Source organism: Gallus gallus, chromosome 27 (genome assembly GCF_016699485.2).
Source record: "Gallus gallus isolate bGalGal1 chromosome 27, bGalGal1.mat.broiler.GRCg7b, whole genome shotgun sequence".
NCBI classification, from domain to species: domain Eukaryota; kingdom Metazoa; phylum Chordata; class Aves; order Galliformes; family Phasianidae; genus Gallus; species Gallus gallus.
In genome coordinates, this window is record NC_052558.1 from 2,370,288 (window position 1) to 2,388,367 (window position 18,080).

Sequence of the window (18,080 nt, forward strand, 5' to 3'; positions counted from 1 at the left end):
GTCTTTACCCTAGAAATGTATTTACAAAATCCTTGATCTGCTTCATGGAGAATTCTGAAGCACAAATACAAAGAAATTTTCTCAGCTTCCACTCCAGTGGATGAAAGCAAAGAAGTTAAATTGCTGTATGCCAAATTCCAGCAACTGTTTTCAGTACTGAGATGCACTGCATCAGCTTCCCCTGTGGGGGAATGTGTTCTCTTCGTTGTAGAGGTAAATGACAATGTGCATTCAAATAGCATCACACTTGCACCCGCTTGAAATCAGTTTGAGTTTGTGCAGAAATCTCAAGCAGCAAATATTGAAGGCCAGAGTTCAAAGATGCTAAGCAATACTTGTAGTGTTTTTGGTTACTTTAAGCTGGCAAAAAATCTCCATCTCTGTATGGGAATAACTAAAGCAGAAAAGCAGCATGCATTGTAAAGCCAAATGACTGCTCTTTTTTTTTTTTCCTTTAACTTTGCTTTAAGTCAAATTTAAGTCTGTCCTTTCTGTTCAGCATAAATGTTTTAAATTTCTCCTTATCCGGCATGGAACAGTGGAAAATGCAACAACAATACTACCAGTGACTGCAGGGCATCCTCCAACAGAGGGAACTCAGCCTGTCTTCCTCATTTTGTGATGATCTACCTACCATGTTGTTGTTGTTGTCACTGATTTGCCATCTTTTCCCTTCATTAGGACCAGTAGGTTGCTAAAAGGTGTCAGCTGGTTAGGATGTGGAGGCTAACTCAGCAGTAAGCACACACATCCACCTGTTCCTACAGACGCAGTTTCTTCAGTGATAAAGACTAGAAGTCTATAAAGTACAGCTGGAAGCAACCAGTTTGGGTCCTAATTAAGTCCTGTGGGAAAGACTACTGACAACTTCTGCAAATTGGACGTACGAGTGCAAAAATTCAGGAGCTGCTCGGTGGTGAGAGAAACAGACTGCTTGTCAGTGGAGCAAAATAAGTGTCATTAAGTCCTGGGGAGGAATATGTGTAGGAATGAAATGACGAGAGGTTTTCTCTACCCTAAGGAACAACTGACATCTGGCATGGCTGGCTGACTTGCTTGCTGTGTGACCCTGGGCAAGGTACAGCTGTTAAGAGCTGTAAGTGAAAAGCACTTAATTATTCAGTGATCAGTAAGTGGCTTGAAAATACTTGAAAATTAAAGACGTCCTCAACAGTAACAGAATAGTTATAATACAGCGTGACTATAACAAGATTGTGCTTTAATCTCGTGCATTTTTTTTTTTTTATGCTGTTCCATATGTGGTCCAGATTGCCGGCTCGGAAGCAAGTCATAATCTAGAAGGATGTAATGTTTCTAACATCCTTCCTCCTCTTTCTTCCCTTCAGTTTTGCTCGCTCCACGAGGAGGAGAGCGTCTCCTGTTTTTTAACCAGACAGCTTCAGAGCCCCCTCTGCTGGAGTGCTGACAGCAGGAGGACAGACGTAGCTCGGCCAGCAGTGCAGGACAGGTACCGACTGCTCTTCTGGGGCACGGGAGCACCGGGCACTCTTTTTAAGGGCGAGTTTCATGTAGTTGATATGCTGTAGTGGAGGTGAGATTTGGCCGGTTCGTGTTGTGCCCCACCGTCCTGAAGGTGGATTACAACATTGGTTCTGTTCGTTTGCCATCAGTACTGTAGTCAGGATTTGCAGAATGCTGGGAACACCCAGGAGGGCATTAACGAGAACTGCCTGGAAGCAATGAGATGATGATTCTCAGAATTTCAGAACGCTTTTCTGCATCGTCTGAAGATTTATAAAGGTTTTTCTCCTCCACCTCCTTTGCACAGCTCTCTGGCTGTGGAGATGTACTTAAGGAAGTTTTGGCATGAGACAGCGCTCAGCCTAGAGACTGCTAAGCTCCCCAGGAAGGATGCGTGTGCCTAAACAAGAAGGGAAACAGGAAGGAAGAAGAAATAGTCCATCTGATAGCAGCAAGGAGAGGAGGCTCTTTGGGTCAGACAGGTATGCTTCAGAAAATGGAAGTGCTACCAGAATAGAAAATATGATGGCACGGCAATTAAGAGCCTGGGAAAAGATGCCAGGAGCTGAATCCCAAAGGGCTGCTCCAGTCTTCCTGTGCAGCTTCCAACAAGCCACTGTACAGCACTTTTGTAATCCCTGTTTTCGGGATTCATTTCCTTTTCTTGCTTCGTGCAGTGTGACAGCATTAAACAGTTCTGTAAAGTGCCTTTAAAACAAATGAGCTGACTATAAACGTGGCAGCTCCTGGGGAGTCTGGGTGAATACCTATGCTGATGATTTTACCTAAGATGCCTCCAAACAATCTGAGCACCTTTGTGTTGAATTAAGTATGCTTTGTTGTTGCTGCTTGCAGAAATGAAGCTTCTGTTCTGGAAAAGAGCAGCTTTAAAAGGATGTGGGCAATCTGGGTGGAAAACCACAGACTATCAGCTCGTACCATGGTGTTACTGTACAGTGAATAACCTCATTCTTTTGCTCAAATTTGGCATAGCATTAAGTAGAGAGCAAAAGTGAAAAAAGAATTTTTCCTGAAGATATATAAAAGAGGCATCTGCTAGATTTCCCTGATAGAACTGTGGCTGCAGCTCAGAAAAGGTATGCCAGCTTGTCTAGGAAAAATAATGTGAGGAGGGAAGTCTGCAGTGCCCCCCCTCAGACAGTCTAATGGCACTTGCAATATAGAGGTGTTGTGATGATGTCTCCGAAAAGAGAATAGAAATGCAAAACAGCAGTTTTTGTCTGCTGCTGTGTATGTCAGGCCAGGTAGTAATGAACCATTAAGGACAAATCGTTCTGTTTTCAAAGGAAGAAAAAAAAGCTTCGGTGAAATCCAGGCTTTCTGCTTAACTGGAGGTGGAAGGAGCACCTTTCACTGGGGTGCCCATCTCCTGCCATCTGCTGGGGTCTCCTGACTCATTGGCACGAGTAGCAACTAGCAAGTCTGGTGTCCCTTTAAGTGAACCAGCTCTCTACGCAAAGGGTTTGCAATGGGTTTCATGTAGCAGGACTTTGGCTGAGCATTTCACGTGGAAACATGGAAGAATTGGAAGACAGACAAGAAATAGTCAAGGGTAAATTGACTCTCATGTGTTTTGACATCAGAGCTGATGCACTAGGGAATTAATACTGAGTGTCTCCAGTTCGAGTGCTGCAATTAATCATTAAAACCTTTCTATAATGACCTTGGCACAAAAATCAAGTGTGATAATTAAATTTGGTGATGAACAGAAGTGGGAAGCTTCACTAATACTCGGGAACTAGAATATCGTAGGGAACTAAGATGGCTTTGAAGAGTGAGGAGCAGACAGGAGATGAGATTTAGCAGCAGAAAGTGCAGGGCTGTGAATGTGGAGGTGAATGGAAATTTGTGACAGATTTGAATACTTGGAAGTCAGTGGGGAAAGGAGGCTGGATTTACTTAGTTGTTAAAGGGTAGCAATGAGCCTCTGTGAAAATGCATTTAGAAAAATGGGTCTAATGGCAATAATGATGATGCTGTCATATAAGAGAGAAGAGTTAAAGTTAAGAAAAAAGGCTGCCAGGAAGACACCACAGAGATTGTATTATTAGGAGTGTTAAAGTGGCTTACTCATCTATTAAAGTGGGACCTGAAAGGGGATATGATTATCCGCTTGATATACTTAGAGAGAAAACACCAGGGAAGAGGAAAGGATAATTTAAGTGAAAGGATAATCTTGGCATGAAAACAAATGGCTATAAGCTGGGCATGAACATACAGGAAAACTAGAAAGGCTTTTCTAATTTCAGAGTGATACAAGGGATGCTAAAAATGAGTCTAAACACTGGCAGCATTGGGCTGTTTTTCAGGTGGGAACCTCAGGGTGATGTGTGTGGAAACCCTCTGGCCCAAAACCAAAAGCAGGGCTGAGATGATTGGCTCTGTGCACAGCTTCTGGCCCTGATGGGTCCGATCTGTGGATCTGAGCATTCCTTTACAGATCGATTTGTCTAGCTAGTATGGCATAGCAAGATCTTCTCATTATCTCAAATAACAGATAATGTCATTGTGATTTGGTGGTACCCTGAACTCCTCCTGGCCCTGCACTTACCCCCCACTTTTAAATTTTCCTTTCCAATCCAGCTTTCCTTCCTGTGCTTTCAGGTTGATGCAGCCTCTCTGACACTGCTGTGTTGCTGGGGAGTGAAAACGTTTAGAAAACAACGCGCTTGCTGCTATGTGTCTGCCAGATAGACAGGCAGCTGCTGAAGCCATCTGCTCGAGGTGGGTTTATGAGGGTGGATAGTGACAGGACAAGGGGGAATGGTTCTGAACTGAGATAGAGAAGGTTGAGGTTGGATATGACGAGGAAGTTTTTCACCCAGAGGGTGGTGACGCACTGAACAGGTTGCCCAAGGAGGCTGTGGGTGCCCCATCCCTGCAGGCATTCAAGGCCAGGCTGGATGTGGCTCTGGGCAGCCTGGTCTGCTGGTTGGCGACCCTGCACATAGCAGGGGGTTGGAACTGGATGAGCATTGTGCTCCTTTCCAACCCAGGCCATGCTACTATATGATTCTGTGATTTGGTTTCCCAGCAGCAGAGTGGCCATCACTGCACTAGGGGAGAGCTGGACCTGTTCTTAATGAAACAAAACCTGTCCGCTACGCCTTATGGAGAAAAAATAAAAAACCTCAATCAAAATACACCCCTCAGGGGGAATGGAAGCAAAAGCAAGGGCAGAGAAGCTGAAGCCTGGATGTTGTTTTTAGCAGATGAGTTGATTTATGGAGCTAGAGGTAGAATTACTAGGTTAGCTTGGACAGTAACAGCAGTTCTTTGCCCTAAAATCTGTGAAAAACCTGTTTCATGGCACGTTTGTTTTGTTTTTAGCAGGGATCTATTCTGCTTTGTGGTCGGTCTGCACAGGGGGAGGTGGCAGCTGGGAATGCTAAAACCAGGAGGAACAGTCATCAGGAGTGTCAGCAGGTGAATGAATGGGACAGGTGAGCAGTTCCACTTCTAACACAACCACGTTCTCATCGATATAAACCCCTAAATGAAAGGGAGGGCGTAGTGAGCTCCAGCCTCGTGTACTTAAGGCTCAGTGCAGAGGGTTAAATCCATGTGAATTTACTTTCATATTGAGTAACTCTAACAAAGGCGCTGTGTGATGACAGCACCTGGCAGCACTGTGGTGGTGGAAAGTATGAAGCAGTGCTGTGGGAGACATAGAAAAAAAAAAATGACAGCAGTGTTTATTCTGTGACATGGATGTGTGTGGGTCCCTTTGTGCAGCCTGCAGGGAGCTGTGCTGGGATGCTGATGGTGACGGGGCCTCTCATTAGAGCAGCAATGGGAGGATGGCATCTCTTGCCCCAGAGGGTCTGTGTGCTGCCTGGGGTGGCCAATGCTTTGCTGAGTCTTGGTTTCAGTGTTCTGGGCTCCTTTTAAAAAAAAATTTGTTTAATAAATGAATTTCTTTTATAAACTAAAAACCCTCTCCGTCGTCAGCAGTGGGGCTGGGGCCATGAACTGCGTTTCCTCCTCCAGCGCAGCTCAGTGGGTAACAGCCGCAGCGTTTCGCATCGCCTGCCGAGCCCGGGGCAGGCAGGGAAGGGCCGGCAGCAGAGGGCCGCTGCGCCCCGCTCGGGCTGGGGCGCTCCGCGCCGCGGGTGGGCGCTAGGACCCAGCGCTAAGCTCGGCCGGTGGGCGGGGCCTCACGGCCGCCCGTCATTCTGATTGGCAGCCGGCTGAGGGCCGGTCCCCTCCGGTGGCGGGCGAGGAGGCGGGGCCAACCCCGCGAGCAGCACGGCCCCCCGCGATTGGCGGGCGACGCTCTGAGCGGCGAGCCGATTGGCGGGCGGTGCCGTCGGGTGGGTGGCTCGGCGGCGCGGATTGGCTGCGAGCGGCGGGTCGGCCCCTGTGATTGGCAGGCGGCGGCGGCGGGTGCGCGGCGGCCGCCGAGCGGTTTGTTTTGCTCGCGGCCCGGGCGCTCTGCGGCGGCGGCGGGGAGCGACCGGCACCGCCCGAGGCCCGCCCCCCGCAACCCGCAGCCCCGCCGCCGCCGTGGGAGCCGGAGCGGGGCCGCCGGAAGGAGGCGGCGGCGGCGCGGGCCTGGGAATGTGGCGGCGGCTCTGAGCCCTCCCCCTCGGCCCGGCCGCCATGGAGCCGCGGCGGTGACAGCGTACCTCAGCGCGCCGCCGCCCGCCCGGCGCGGGGCCGCCGCCCGCCGCCATGGGTAAGAACGGGGCCTGAGCGGGTCGGGGGCGGCTGCAGCCTCGGCGGGGCCTGGGCCGCCTCCCGGGCTGCGGAGTGGGGGCGGGCCGCGGACGGGGCGTCGCCTGAGGGAGGGGGCGAAGCGGCGGGAGCGGGCCTGGAGGGGGGGCACGGCCGGGCAGGCGGCGGCTTCGGGGGGGGGTCCTCCAATGCTGGATGTTGATCCTGGAAGGCCGGGGGGGGTGGCGAAGGGGTGGCCCCGGCCGTCGGGGGGGCCCTGCGCTGAGCCGTGGGCGCAGGTAGGAAAGTGCCTCTAAAAGCGGCCCATCGGTGGGTTCGAATCGTCGGCGTTTTGGACGGTGTGTTCTGTGCTTGGTTTTTGCCTTTTTTTCTTTGCTTTTATTGTTGTTGTTTCCCGATTCTCTTTTTTGCTTTACGGTGGTGTCTCTCACGAGTTAGAGCTTAAAAAAACGTAGCTTTCCTAAAGCAGAATCGACTCATTTGTTGGCAGGGGAATCGCTGCTTTACCTGCGGGCAGAGCTGCAGTGCTTTGTGGGCCGCAGCTTTGACTCTTCCTCCAAGTTCGGTGCTGTGGGACTCCTTCAGCATTCAGTCTGTGCGTGTAATTGGTTCCCTTATTGCTATCGTAACTGCATTGCAAACGTCGCTCCATGCAAACGCAGTGTTTCCTTTGTGCCCTGAGCCGATCCCAGGCACAGCAGCACCTACAAGAGATGTGCATTTTGTGATTGCAGTGAATAGGCAGATCCGTAAGCAGGCTCCTCTTCTCTAAAGAGAGACGTACTGCATTACCCAGGCAATGTCCTCTCTGCAGGAGCCAACTTGATGGTGCATATCTCACAATAGCTGACAAGGAGGGTGCAGAGCTTCCATGGAAGTGCTTTCTGGGGCTGCTGGATGCCTCTGTAAACACGTGAGCACGGGGTGAAGAAGAACAGCTCCACGGAGCACTGCAACGTAGTGTTGCAATTGCAGTGCTGATTGCTTGTGAAAGGAGAGATCCAAGCTCAGTACGCTGTTGTGAGCAGATCTTTTGAAGGCTGTTTTGCAATGGGCTGTATGACTCTGAGTTTTCTCCCACCTTGTTTTTAACGAGATTCTCTGACAGATGAGTGCTGCCAACGAGAGGTCAGTGCTGCGGGTTGCTGAGCTCCATTGATACAACCACAGCTCGCTGGTGGCAGAGTTCAGGCACGTCTCAGAAAGGGCTACAGCAGTTATTTCCAAACCTGTGCTTTCCAAGCAGAGCTCCTCGGCAGCAATAGGGGCACTTGCTTCTAATACAGAGAAATGTGCACGTATGTGGGAAGCAGAGGGGAGAGCAGCACTCAGGCCCAGAGTGAAGTGCTCCTTGCAGGCCTGCTGCTGCCGAGGCTCTCCCCAGCCTGCTCTGCTTTCCTGCCTGTGTCACTTCCTTCCCTTGGCTCTCATTGCCCGGCGCTGCGCATTGACAGCCCCCCCTGCCCGGGGGAGGGAGGGGGCTGAGCCCAGGGTCAGTCAGTGCCAGCTGAAATCCGCACATCTGGGGGGAATTTCTCAGTGAGAAGAGGAACCTCAAATATGTATCCCAGGTTCATAGGGATGCTCTGACTTTTCTTCCAAACCTGCAGGCCAAATCACTTGAGATTTCCTAAAAACAGAACAGCCTTTTGTTTCCACTGATGCTCTGTCATTGAACAGTTCTGCTCAGTGGCACGTTGTGAAGAGCTCAGAGCTGAGCTTACCCAAAAACTGCTTTCTGAGCTTAAAAACAGGTTCTCTTTTAAAAAAAAACTTGCTCGCTGCCCCTGGTTCTGCTGGGGGAATAGCAAGCAGCATTGCTGCTGGTGGCAGCAGGTAACAAACAAGCATATGTTTGCTTTGCTCAAACAACTGCAGTGTCGTGCCTTCTATTATCATGCTGTATAAAATAGCATCCTGGTTTATAGAGGTTTACAGACTTCCTGTTTTTACCACTCTGCAGATGCTTTTACTTCGGGTTCCTATTTTGTGCCATTGCAAACACACCGACCTGCTCGGCCCTGTGGAGCAAACCCTGTATTGGTTGAAATAAATGCATTATGCGGATGAAGGGTTTTCTCTGTGAGTAGCAGCTCCCCTTTATCGATGGTATAAAAACCCATGAGTGTAGTTTTTAAAACATGAGAAGCATTTCCTGGACAACATCTTTGCACACAAAGCAGAGCTGTGTTTCCCAGACCTACTGGAGACGTAGCAGCACAGGGTCCTTCAGTGAGCTTCCAAAATTGCTTATTTTTCGTTTGTAATAACCTGCATTGTGTGATTAATGTGATGCTGCTGCAGATACTTCCTTACAGCCAATCTGTGGAAATCCTCTCTTTTGATGGAAAGAAAGAAGTATTCATGCTTGGCAACATTAAATCCATCACAGTGTTGTCCTGAATGGAAACATTTCTTCCTTCTGCAAATGCATATTTCACATTGATTTTGTGTTAAAAAAAAACAAGAAATACTCTGTTTCCTACCAGACCAACAAAGGGATGAATTCTGTTGTATATACTGTTAGATGAGGGAGCTGAAACCCCAGTGTGTGATCACTAACATCACATGAGCTCCACCTGCTGCTGCATGGCATTGCGTGGTGTAAGATCACAGCGTTAGCACTTGCCTGCAGGTGAATGGAGCTCACAGCAGTGACTGCAGCCCCTGCTGCTCATCAGGGGGTTCTGCTGCTTCCCAGGTGCTGCCATGAAGTGTTTCACATCTCAGAGTTGTGTCAATGCATAAGTTAGCAAGTAAGAAATTCTCTGCACAGCTGAGCTACAGCCTGCATCAGGAGGCTGTGGATGCCCCATCCCTGCAGGCATTCAAGGCCAGGCTGGATGTGGCTCTGGGCAGCCTGGTCTGCTGGTTGGCGACCCTGCACATAGCAGGGGGTTGGAACTGGATGAGCACTGTGCTCCTTTTCAACCCAGGCCATTCCATGACATGATTCTATGACAGGAGGCAGATAGCCGGTCAGATGTGTGTCCTCTCTGCCCACTTCCTCCAGCAAATGAGAGACTTTGAAAATCAGCCGACGTGAGCGCAGCCCAGGCTTTGGCACCAAGCACCGACAGCCTGTGAGTGCATCTTAACTGCTGCTCCTTGTTTTGGAGTGAGGTGCCATGGTGTTTGGACGCAATCTCTCATTCATAGACGTATTCTTTGATTGACTTGATTTCGTGTCATGAGCGCTCGGTTAGAAGCTGTTTTCATAGCTGTTTTGCTTGCCCAAAGGAACCCTGACCGTCTGCCAAGACAAGCTCTTCTTCATCCTCCTGGTAGCTGGCCAAACCCAAACTGTGCTGTAGTGGAAAACTTGCATCCCTGCTCCTTGCAGTGTGCATTGGGTGCCGGGAGCTCAGCAATTCACCGCCCCATCGTTGTCACAGTTTGTTGTGCGGAGGTACGGCCCCTATTGGCCGCCTTGCTCAAAGATTATGCTTAATACCAAACAAGAGGAAGGAATGAGAGTAAACTGGAGATGCTCCAGCGAGGTAAAAGGGTAAGTGTTCAGATGTAAGGTTGGAAACAATTGAAAACAAAAAAAAGCAAACTGTGCCGAGGAGAGAAGGCTCCGGGGAGACCTCATTGTGGCCTTCCAGTTTTTGAAGGGAGCGTATAAACAGGAGGAGGAACGGCTGTTTATGAGGGTGGACAGTGATAGGACAAGGGGGAATGGTTCTGAGCTGAGATAGAGAAGGTTGAGGTTGGATATTAGGAGGAAGTTTTCCACCCAGAGGGTGGTGATGCACTGAACAGGTTGCCCAAGGAGGCTGTGGATGCCCCATCCCTGCAGGCATTCAAGGCCAGGCTGGATGTGGCTCTGGGCAGCCTGGTCTGCTGGTTGGCGACTGCACATAGCAGGGGGTTGGAACTCAATGAGCATTGTGGTCCTTTTCAACCTGGGCCATTCTGTGATTCATTCACAATCTTTTTTTCACATTTTTCTCCCACAGGGGGTTACTGAGTGCTGAGATGGATCCTAGCAATTATTTCCTTTGGCTGAAGTGCTCTTAAAAAGCAGCCTCTTGCTTTGGTTGTGTTCCTTACACCCCTGGTATGAGAGACAGCGTAGTTATTGTCCCATCTGGCTTTTCTTGGAAAGCAGCAATTTTGGGGGTTGGAGGGGTTGGTTTTGTTTTTCCAAGGAATTTCATTGTGTTCCACTTTCCTTTTTTAAGAGTTTTATTCTAATTTAACATCTCCTACAAAGGGGATGGGAGAGTTCTCTCCATCGCCATCTCCAGCCTGGTCTGCCTGATGGTTCTGTTTTGATGGCAGTGCTCAGCAGCGCTTGCATCAGCTCAAGCATATCTTTGAATTTATATAACCTGATCAGTTTTATCTCTTATTAAGTGATACAATGCCTTGTCAAAATCCATGGTAGTCCATAATAGTCTTTTTCTTGGCAATGCTGAGAGCAAATGTGGTGAATGCAAGATCTCAGAATCTGGACTCTAAAGCTGCCCCCAAGTCAGCTTCAGCTCTGAGGAGTGCTGTATGCCATTTATTGATTCCTGATACAATCAGAATCATTGAAACAAGGAATTTGTTTGTTAATGGTCCCTCAAAGCCGCAGAGCTGAGTAACCCTGGTGTTCGGGCTGCTCTGCAAGGAGAGGTTCCAGTGAATGAGCTCGGACACATTGCTTGGGTTGAAAATGCCTCCAGTTGTTCACTGGTGGCTCTTCAGTGTGACAAAGCAGTATCAAGCTCTAATGCTATCAAAAAGGCCGGGTTTAAATTAACCAGAAGAGTTTTAATGGGAGTACAGCCCTGTTTTTCTAATGGTTAAACAGTAGCTCTTGCCTTTGGGGGAGGAATAAAGCTGCCTCTCAGGAAAAGTTAAGCAGAGGAGGGCTTGCATTGCCTTGCAGCACATGGTGAAGGCACAGTGGAAGTACTGCTGCTCCTTGCAGAACACTGAGAGACCTTCTGGGCAGGAGCTGGAGAGAAAGGCAGTGTGGTTTCTGTTCTGGTTGGGCCAAGTTTAGATATTACCCCCTTACACACAGATCTGTTTTCTTCTTTCTTGCTTCTAAGTGTTGGTAGCATTCATTTCTGAGTGCTGTGTCCGCCCCCCATCTGTCATCTTTAAGCGCTGCAAAGATCTAATTTGCTATTCAGACATTGTTTAATTCTGAATCCAGTCTTCTGCATAAAACATAAGCAGTCTTTATTGAGGGACACTCATGAACAAATGCATGACGTGAAACTGAAGGAACAATTACTCAAATGAGTCTCCTTGGCAGCGAAATGCAGATGCAAGCAGGTCTGCCACTGAGCGTCCAGCAACTGCTCCACTTTCCAATGAACGCCTTTACCCATCCGCATCAGTGTCCTGAATTGTGGATAGATGCGTAGCCTAAAAATATTCATTTCAATTCAGACCTGTCAAACTGGTGTGTTTAAGGACCTTGGAGAAAAGGGAGGAATCTAATGTCTCAAAAAGTGCATGCTGTACAAGCAGAGTGACTGGTCCTGTCCCATTAGAACCGAACTTCACATGCCAGGTTTGGTTTATTTCCCTTATATGCAACATCAAGTAATTCAGGATTGTTGGGATTATCTTCAGCAGCTCTTGAAACACCATCGTGTTGGCATCCACCACAGCTCCTATGCATCTTGCAATGGAAGAACTCTTTGAATTGGTTACATCAGGAATCTTAGCATCCAAAGTTAACTTTCAGACTGCAGCATGCACTGAAATACCTCTGTGTGTGTTTTTATTTTCTCGCCTTTGCAGAGGCCTTGAATTGAACTTGCTGCATTATGCTCTGGCAGCAGACAGCATTCCTGGTGATGTGCAGTTTGAATCTGTTCAGTAGATCTTGGAGTCTCATAAACTTTGAACGTTGGTCCATCAGCTGCTTTTGGGGAAGGAGAGCACCGTTTTGAGGATATCAGTGCAGACAGAGTTGAACTGAGATATTCTATTTGTCCACATTTTCATTTTCTTTCTCCTGGCCATAGCCAGTCACACTGGCAAGCAGGAATTCTAAGGTAACGGGATGTACAGTTGGAGGGAAGAGATTCTTACTGGGTTTTCCTTGGCAGAAGCACATCAGATTGCTCTTCCTAAATGACCTGTGATGATGTAGCAGATCTGTCCAAGTGGGACTGTTTGTTCTGAAGGCATCTTAACAGAACCAGGGCCCTGGGGGTATTTGATTCTCTGATTTGTTCTGAACCTTTGCATGTCAGATCCTCTTGTGACATTGGACAAGTAACTTAAAATTGGTCTGTTTACTACTTCAGAATCTTAGGTAGTTTGTTTTTTGTATGACTAAATGAAATCACAGTGTGTTTGCAGAGATCTCTAAAAAAAGAGCTGTCTTTCTGTGAGCCAGCAGAAAACAAACACAGAAGTGTCACAGTTGATGCTCACACAAGGTACTCACTATTAAAATTCCTGTGCCCCACAGACGAACAAGAGGCCTTGAACTCCATCATGAAGGACCTGGTAGCACTCCAGATGAGCCGACGTCACAGACTGACTGGATTTGATACCATGAAGAATAAAGACACCGCTCACTCCAACAAACAGGTAATAGGATATTTAATGATTGCTTGGAATCGGTACCTGGAGGCAGAAGGGACAGAGCAGGCTGACAGTGGGCCTGCTGCCTGCGTTCTGCCATGTGCTTCTAGAGTGGCAGCTGAAGCATTACGGGTGAATAATCCCTATTCTTGCTTGGGTGTTGCCATCATGGTAGCTTTATTCATTTATTTGCCTTCATGGCGTAAGGAAGGTGCAGTTTGGATGTTTTGCAATGTCTCAGCGTTCCGTCTTCCTCCCACACGAGTTTCTGATGGGTTTTGATCTGTGTAGATTAGCTCAGAAGTTTAACAAGAGGTTTTCTGGTTTTCTGATCTGTACTGCCTTTTTATTTAAATGACTTTTCTTCTTATTCCTAAAGAAAAAACACAATGCCAGCAGTCCACCCCTCTTGGGCAGCCCTGCAATAACAAACCAGTGTGCCTCTGCAGTGGAAGAAAAAAAAATTCCGGTAAGAAAGCTTGCTTCCCATTCAATATTAGTGATTATAAATGGGGAACATGTTTTAAAATTGTGTGTGGCAACCTTTACAGGATTCACTTCAGCAGGTGTGAGGGCCAGGAGAGCTTTTCTTTCCTGACTCTGTCATGGTACAGTAGTAGCATGCAGTTCTCCCTGTAGTGGAAATAATACTTAAACTCAGAGGGAAGCAGAGAACTGAGAAGTAGTAATGATGAAAAGGAAACAAGTATTTCAACTTGTGATTCAACAGAGGGTCACTGCAGGTTAAAGCTGCATAAAGCAATCTGTTGGATAATGAACTAATGTCTCATCTTCACATGAGTCAGACTGCATATGAATACAGAATGAAGAGCCTGATAAAAGTGAGTCAGGCTGAAGTTGATTCAAGAACAACTAAGGGGATTCTCTGAGAGGTCTGGCTTTAGTTAAAGTGTAATTAATCTCGCCTCTGTGAAAAAGGAAGCAGTTCTTTACAGGTGCCTGAATAGAGACAGCATCCTCCTCAATGGGGAGGATTGGCTGGAGTTGCCCAGTCTTGTGTCACATGAAGAGAGAAATGAAAGTAGCCCTTGTGTGAGTATGGGGGAAAATCCATTTTCCAAATGAAATACTTGTCCCAAGGTAATAAGTGGCAGCATCAATACTTCAAAGCTCATTTGGATTTATTTTACATTTCTCTACAAAAAAAAAAGTCTCCAGTAAACTGTTGCGTTTTATTTCTGGTAAAAAGACAAGGCAGACTAGTCCAGCTCTGGCACTATATGCTGCTTATTGTTTCAATGAAATACTTCAATTTAAAATCAACAGTTTCTGTCAAGAAATGTTTGTCCAGTAGTGTCTTAAAGAATTAAATCAAGTTAACTGCAGTTGGATTGAGGTTAACACAAGAAGCTGCCTGTGTCTGTAAAATAACTGTTTCCAGTTACATGCTTATTTCAGGCTGCAGCTTGCTGGAGCAGGCTGTAAAGTACGTGTCTGCCTCTTCCTTTTGCTTTGTCTGCTTGTAATCTTTTCGTTCAACTGAGATCTGGGATTTCTTTGAGTGTGCTGGACAAATCCATAGACAGAGCAGTACAGAACCCTTTCCAAGTCGTGTTGCAATGTAAATTCAGAGAAGTCTTAAATCAAAATCTGTAATCAGTCTTTATGATACCACATCATAGAACTGGAATACTAAAACCCCAAACTTGGATTTGTCTTCTTTGCTCATCTCTTAGGATAGTTTATGGGAGTCGCTTCAAAAAGCAGTTTGTATGGGTGATAGGTTCCCCATGCTTCCAAAGGAAATGCACAGTGCTATAATTTAACTACTCCAGGTTCTCTCTGAAATGTGAACACTAAGATCACTTGGAATTCCTTTCCTTAGATCTTCGGAAAGTGGATTCGGTGTGTGATCCTTCTGGAGAGCATAATCAGGAGATAGATGCCAAATTATGTCAGTACCTATGATCGCTTTTCTCCCCTTCTCTTTGTTACAGATTACAAGTCTGAAAGGGTTCAGTGGAGTGAGAAAGATATTTTAGTTTGTTCAGATACCAGCAAGCTGAGGAATGGTTTCTGTGGAGCCCTGAAGATCTTTCAGTGCTGCCTAGATTTGACTAATGAGAACTTTGTCACTTAGCTGTTTCATAACCTAAAACTCATCTTGAGGTCAGAAATTTAATCTATAAAATGACTGCCATTTAATTTCATCCAAACAGATGCATTTAGTTCACTTAGACCAGACTACTTCAAATAGTATTAGGAAGATAATTGAGAGCCTTCCTTCCCAGATAATCCTATTACAGAGGGATCATTCCTACCTCCAGAAAAGACTGTTTTGTCAATAGTTGACTGGTGGACATCATTTGTAGCTTTTTATTCCTACACTCTTTGCTGCATTTTTCCTTTGCTGTTCAATTAAAATGACTTAAATGTTCTCTAACGTTTGCTTCATTTTGCTGTCTTTCTTTTTCTTCCCACACCTGAAAAAATGTCTTTGGTAGAGTTGATGTGCAAATTAGCCACCTGCAGGTTGTTATCGCTCTGATCGGGGAGCTCGTTTGTCATGATCAATTACGTACCTATGGTGCTGCAGGAATGCTGTGTACTGGCAGTGATTGCATAGGTCCCTTTGAACTGCATTCTTGACCACTGGGCCTGCCAGATATTTCCTCTCACTGAAGAGCATTTCCTGGCCACATTTGTTTTGAAGTTCCTAGATGTGTGATTGCCTATTGTCTGAGACTTTCACAGATGGCTTCATCCACCCCAATCACACAAATTGTGCAGCAGAAATTATGGAGTCTTAGCAGAGCAGATTCTTCCCTTTTATTTTTATCTTTGCGGCCTAAATTGGGATCTGAACTTTGAGCTTCAGAGTTGAAAGTTCAGCATGTTGACTCTTCCGTGCCATGCAGCATCTTCTGAGTTTGCAGGGAAATGCACAGGTTGTGCAGTCGGTGTTTTTAACCATCTGCCAGAGAGGAATGATATCCCCTTTGCACTCCCAGAGGTGACACATGGTTTGCTTATTTGTAACATCACTGTTTGAGTCCAGGGGCTGAGTTTTTGCAAAAGCAGAGACTGACTGCAGTGTGAAGAATGTCATCTATTCCCTGCATGTGTCTTTGGAAAAAAACACACTTGAGACTTCACAAAGAAAATGAGCTTCAGTTCAGGTGAATGTGCAGCTGGATGGTATTTCAGGCTTTTGTCATACAGTGTTTAAGGTAGATTAATTTTCCTTATCATTAAAATGTATTTGTATCTGTCATAGGACAATGAATAGAAATTACAACTTAATTTTTACCCCTTTCCTTCTCTTTCTCCCTTAGCAGTTTCTCCATTCCTCACAGTGCTGTGTTCGCATCTCATCCTCTTAATTGTCCGCCATCAACTTCAGCTTCCATGCAGAAAGTGACCACATTTGTTGTGCTCTGGTTCACTTTCCGAGGAGTCAATGCCTGCTGCTATCACAGAATCACCTGCTTTGTGTTTGAGCCTTAAAACCATCGTGTGGGCCATTCATTTGCTTTATTTTTTGTTGGTCAGAGTTTCATTGTGAACTAACCTTTAGTTCTTTCTCTTATACAGAATGATGTAAGGATAAAGTTTGAATATCATGGGGAAAGACGGTAAGTCTGTCTTCACTTCTTTCCTTGTTTCCTTGTTATTTCCTTTGATACTTGGTTTTCAGATACTTTCTTCTGTCAAAAAAGAAAAAATCAGCTAAATTAGCACTTTCTATGTGTACAGTATTGCTTCTAGGGAGTAAAATTCAGCTCTCTGTGGGTGTACATGAGGTTTTCTTAGTGAAGTACAAAGGGATGTTCCTGATTTAATGCATCATGTTAAACCTTGACTGCTAGTAAGTGTTTGGAAATAAAACAAAGCAATAAATGCAGTGTTAATAAGCACTTAAAGCTCTCCCTTCTTGTTCATAGTACGTTGTTTATGGTCAGCCTTCAGTGTGAAGCATGAAACTTGATGAGTGCAGTTTGGAGCACAGTGCCAGAGCTTGTTAAAGCTCACTGTATTGGAGCAAGCAATGGAGTGCAAATATTATATCAATGGGGAGATATTATGGTCACCTGGAAATTTCAGAAGTTGGCCTCAAAAAGCCACTGACTTGTTCTCTATTGGAGGAGAGCTTTATCAAATGTAGGTATTTTTCTTAAAACAGGAGAGCAGTGGCCTTTTTCTTGTGGATAAAGCAGACAATAAAAAACAATTTGTAAACTTCTCCTCAACAATAGAGCATAATGAATTCTGTGGCTTAAAAAAAAAAGATTTTTGGTGCTCAAGAGGAGAATTTTAAAGCAGTGACAGCTGGGATCTGGCACTGCCTCTGTCAGCCCTCTCTGCTCAGCACTGCGTGGTGTTGGAGGCATTGTGTGACTGCACAACTTCCCGTGCTGGTGTGTTGTGACAAGGCAACTCGGAAGCAAGCTCTTTTCACCACTGTCCTGTCATCTTCCGTGTCTTCTGCCAGGACACGTTTAAGATGGCTCAGAGTTCAGGGGAGAAGAAAGCTTTTTCTTCAAGTAACGTTAAAATGAAAAGGTTGATTGTGCATTAGTCTAATTATGCAGCTACGCTTGCCTGAATTCCCCATTCCCAAAGTGGTATGCAGTTACAGACAGCAAGCTTGCACCGAGAATGTAAGTGTGTGTACTTGGTTTCAGAGGAGCTGCCAGAGCTGACCACAAATATTTAAGGTGGTCAGGCAGGAATGGGCTCCTTAAACCCTGCAGTCCAGGATTTTGTGTTAGAAGAGCGCACAGAGTTTTTTAAACTAATAGAATTTGTGGCACCTGAGAACAGCTCTGCTTTTTAATGCCTTGAGTGTAGAATGGAAGCCTTTATAAGGGACTTCAGTCCAGCTGAGAGCTAAATTACGGTGCCAGAGTACTGTAATTTCATGGATGGGTTTCTTGCTAATATGTAGCAAATGTTATTGTGGGCTGCTTTTTTAACAGGGACAATTATTTCTAGATTGCTGAATGTTGTAGGTCTGGTAGCAAGATGAACCCTTCCTGGGCAATGGCTGGGAAAGCCAACTAACACTACAGCTATTTAGAACAAAAGCTGCATGCAGTGTGAGGATACCGAGTGCTGACAGAGCATGTTGGGTGGATGGACATTTTGGAAATTAAACATTTTGAAAGGAGATGGAGAGGATTTTGCTTATAGGTAAAAGAGCTCCAAGGCAGAAGAGCTGACGACCATCTGGATCTGGTGCAGGGACTGATTAATAATAAGGTGCTGAGCAGTGGACATCATTGGTTTGCTAAAATGAGGTCTAATGGGTCGTAAGCTGGAGTTACCATTGAATCCTCCAGTCTTTGACCCAGCATATTTTATTTACTGGGTATTCTTCTAGAAGGGATAAA

General features: G+C 46.2%; 1 protein-coding gene across 3 annotated transcripts in view; it reads left to right on the top strand.

The window, feature by feature from the left end:
- Positions 1-6,093: 6,093 nt before the first annotated feature.
- MAP3K3 (mitogen-activated protein kinase kinase kinase 3) overlaps positions 6,094-18,080 on the top strand; it is a 39,350-nt gene continuing 27,363 nt past the window's right edge. For all 3 annotated transcript variants that reach the window (XM_040653252.2, XM_040653250.2, XM_040653251.2), the window contains exons 1-4: positions 6,094-6,181; positions 12,611-12,732; positions 13,106-13,195; positions 16,282-16,322. In XM_040653252.2, coding sequence (XP_040509186.1) covers positions 6,178-6,181; positions 12,611-12,732; positions 13,106-13,195; positions 16,282-16,322 — 257 coding nt within the window. In that variant the 5' untranslated portion in view covers positions 6,094-6,177. The remainder of the gene's footprint in view (positions 6,182-12,610; positions 12,733-13,105; positions 13,196-16,281; positions 16,323-18,080) is intronic.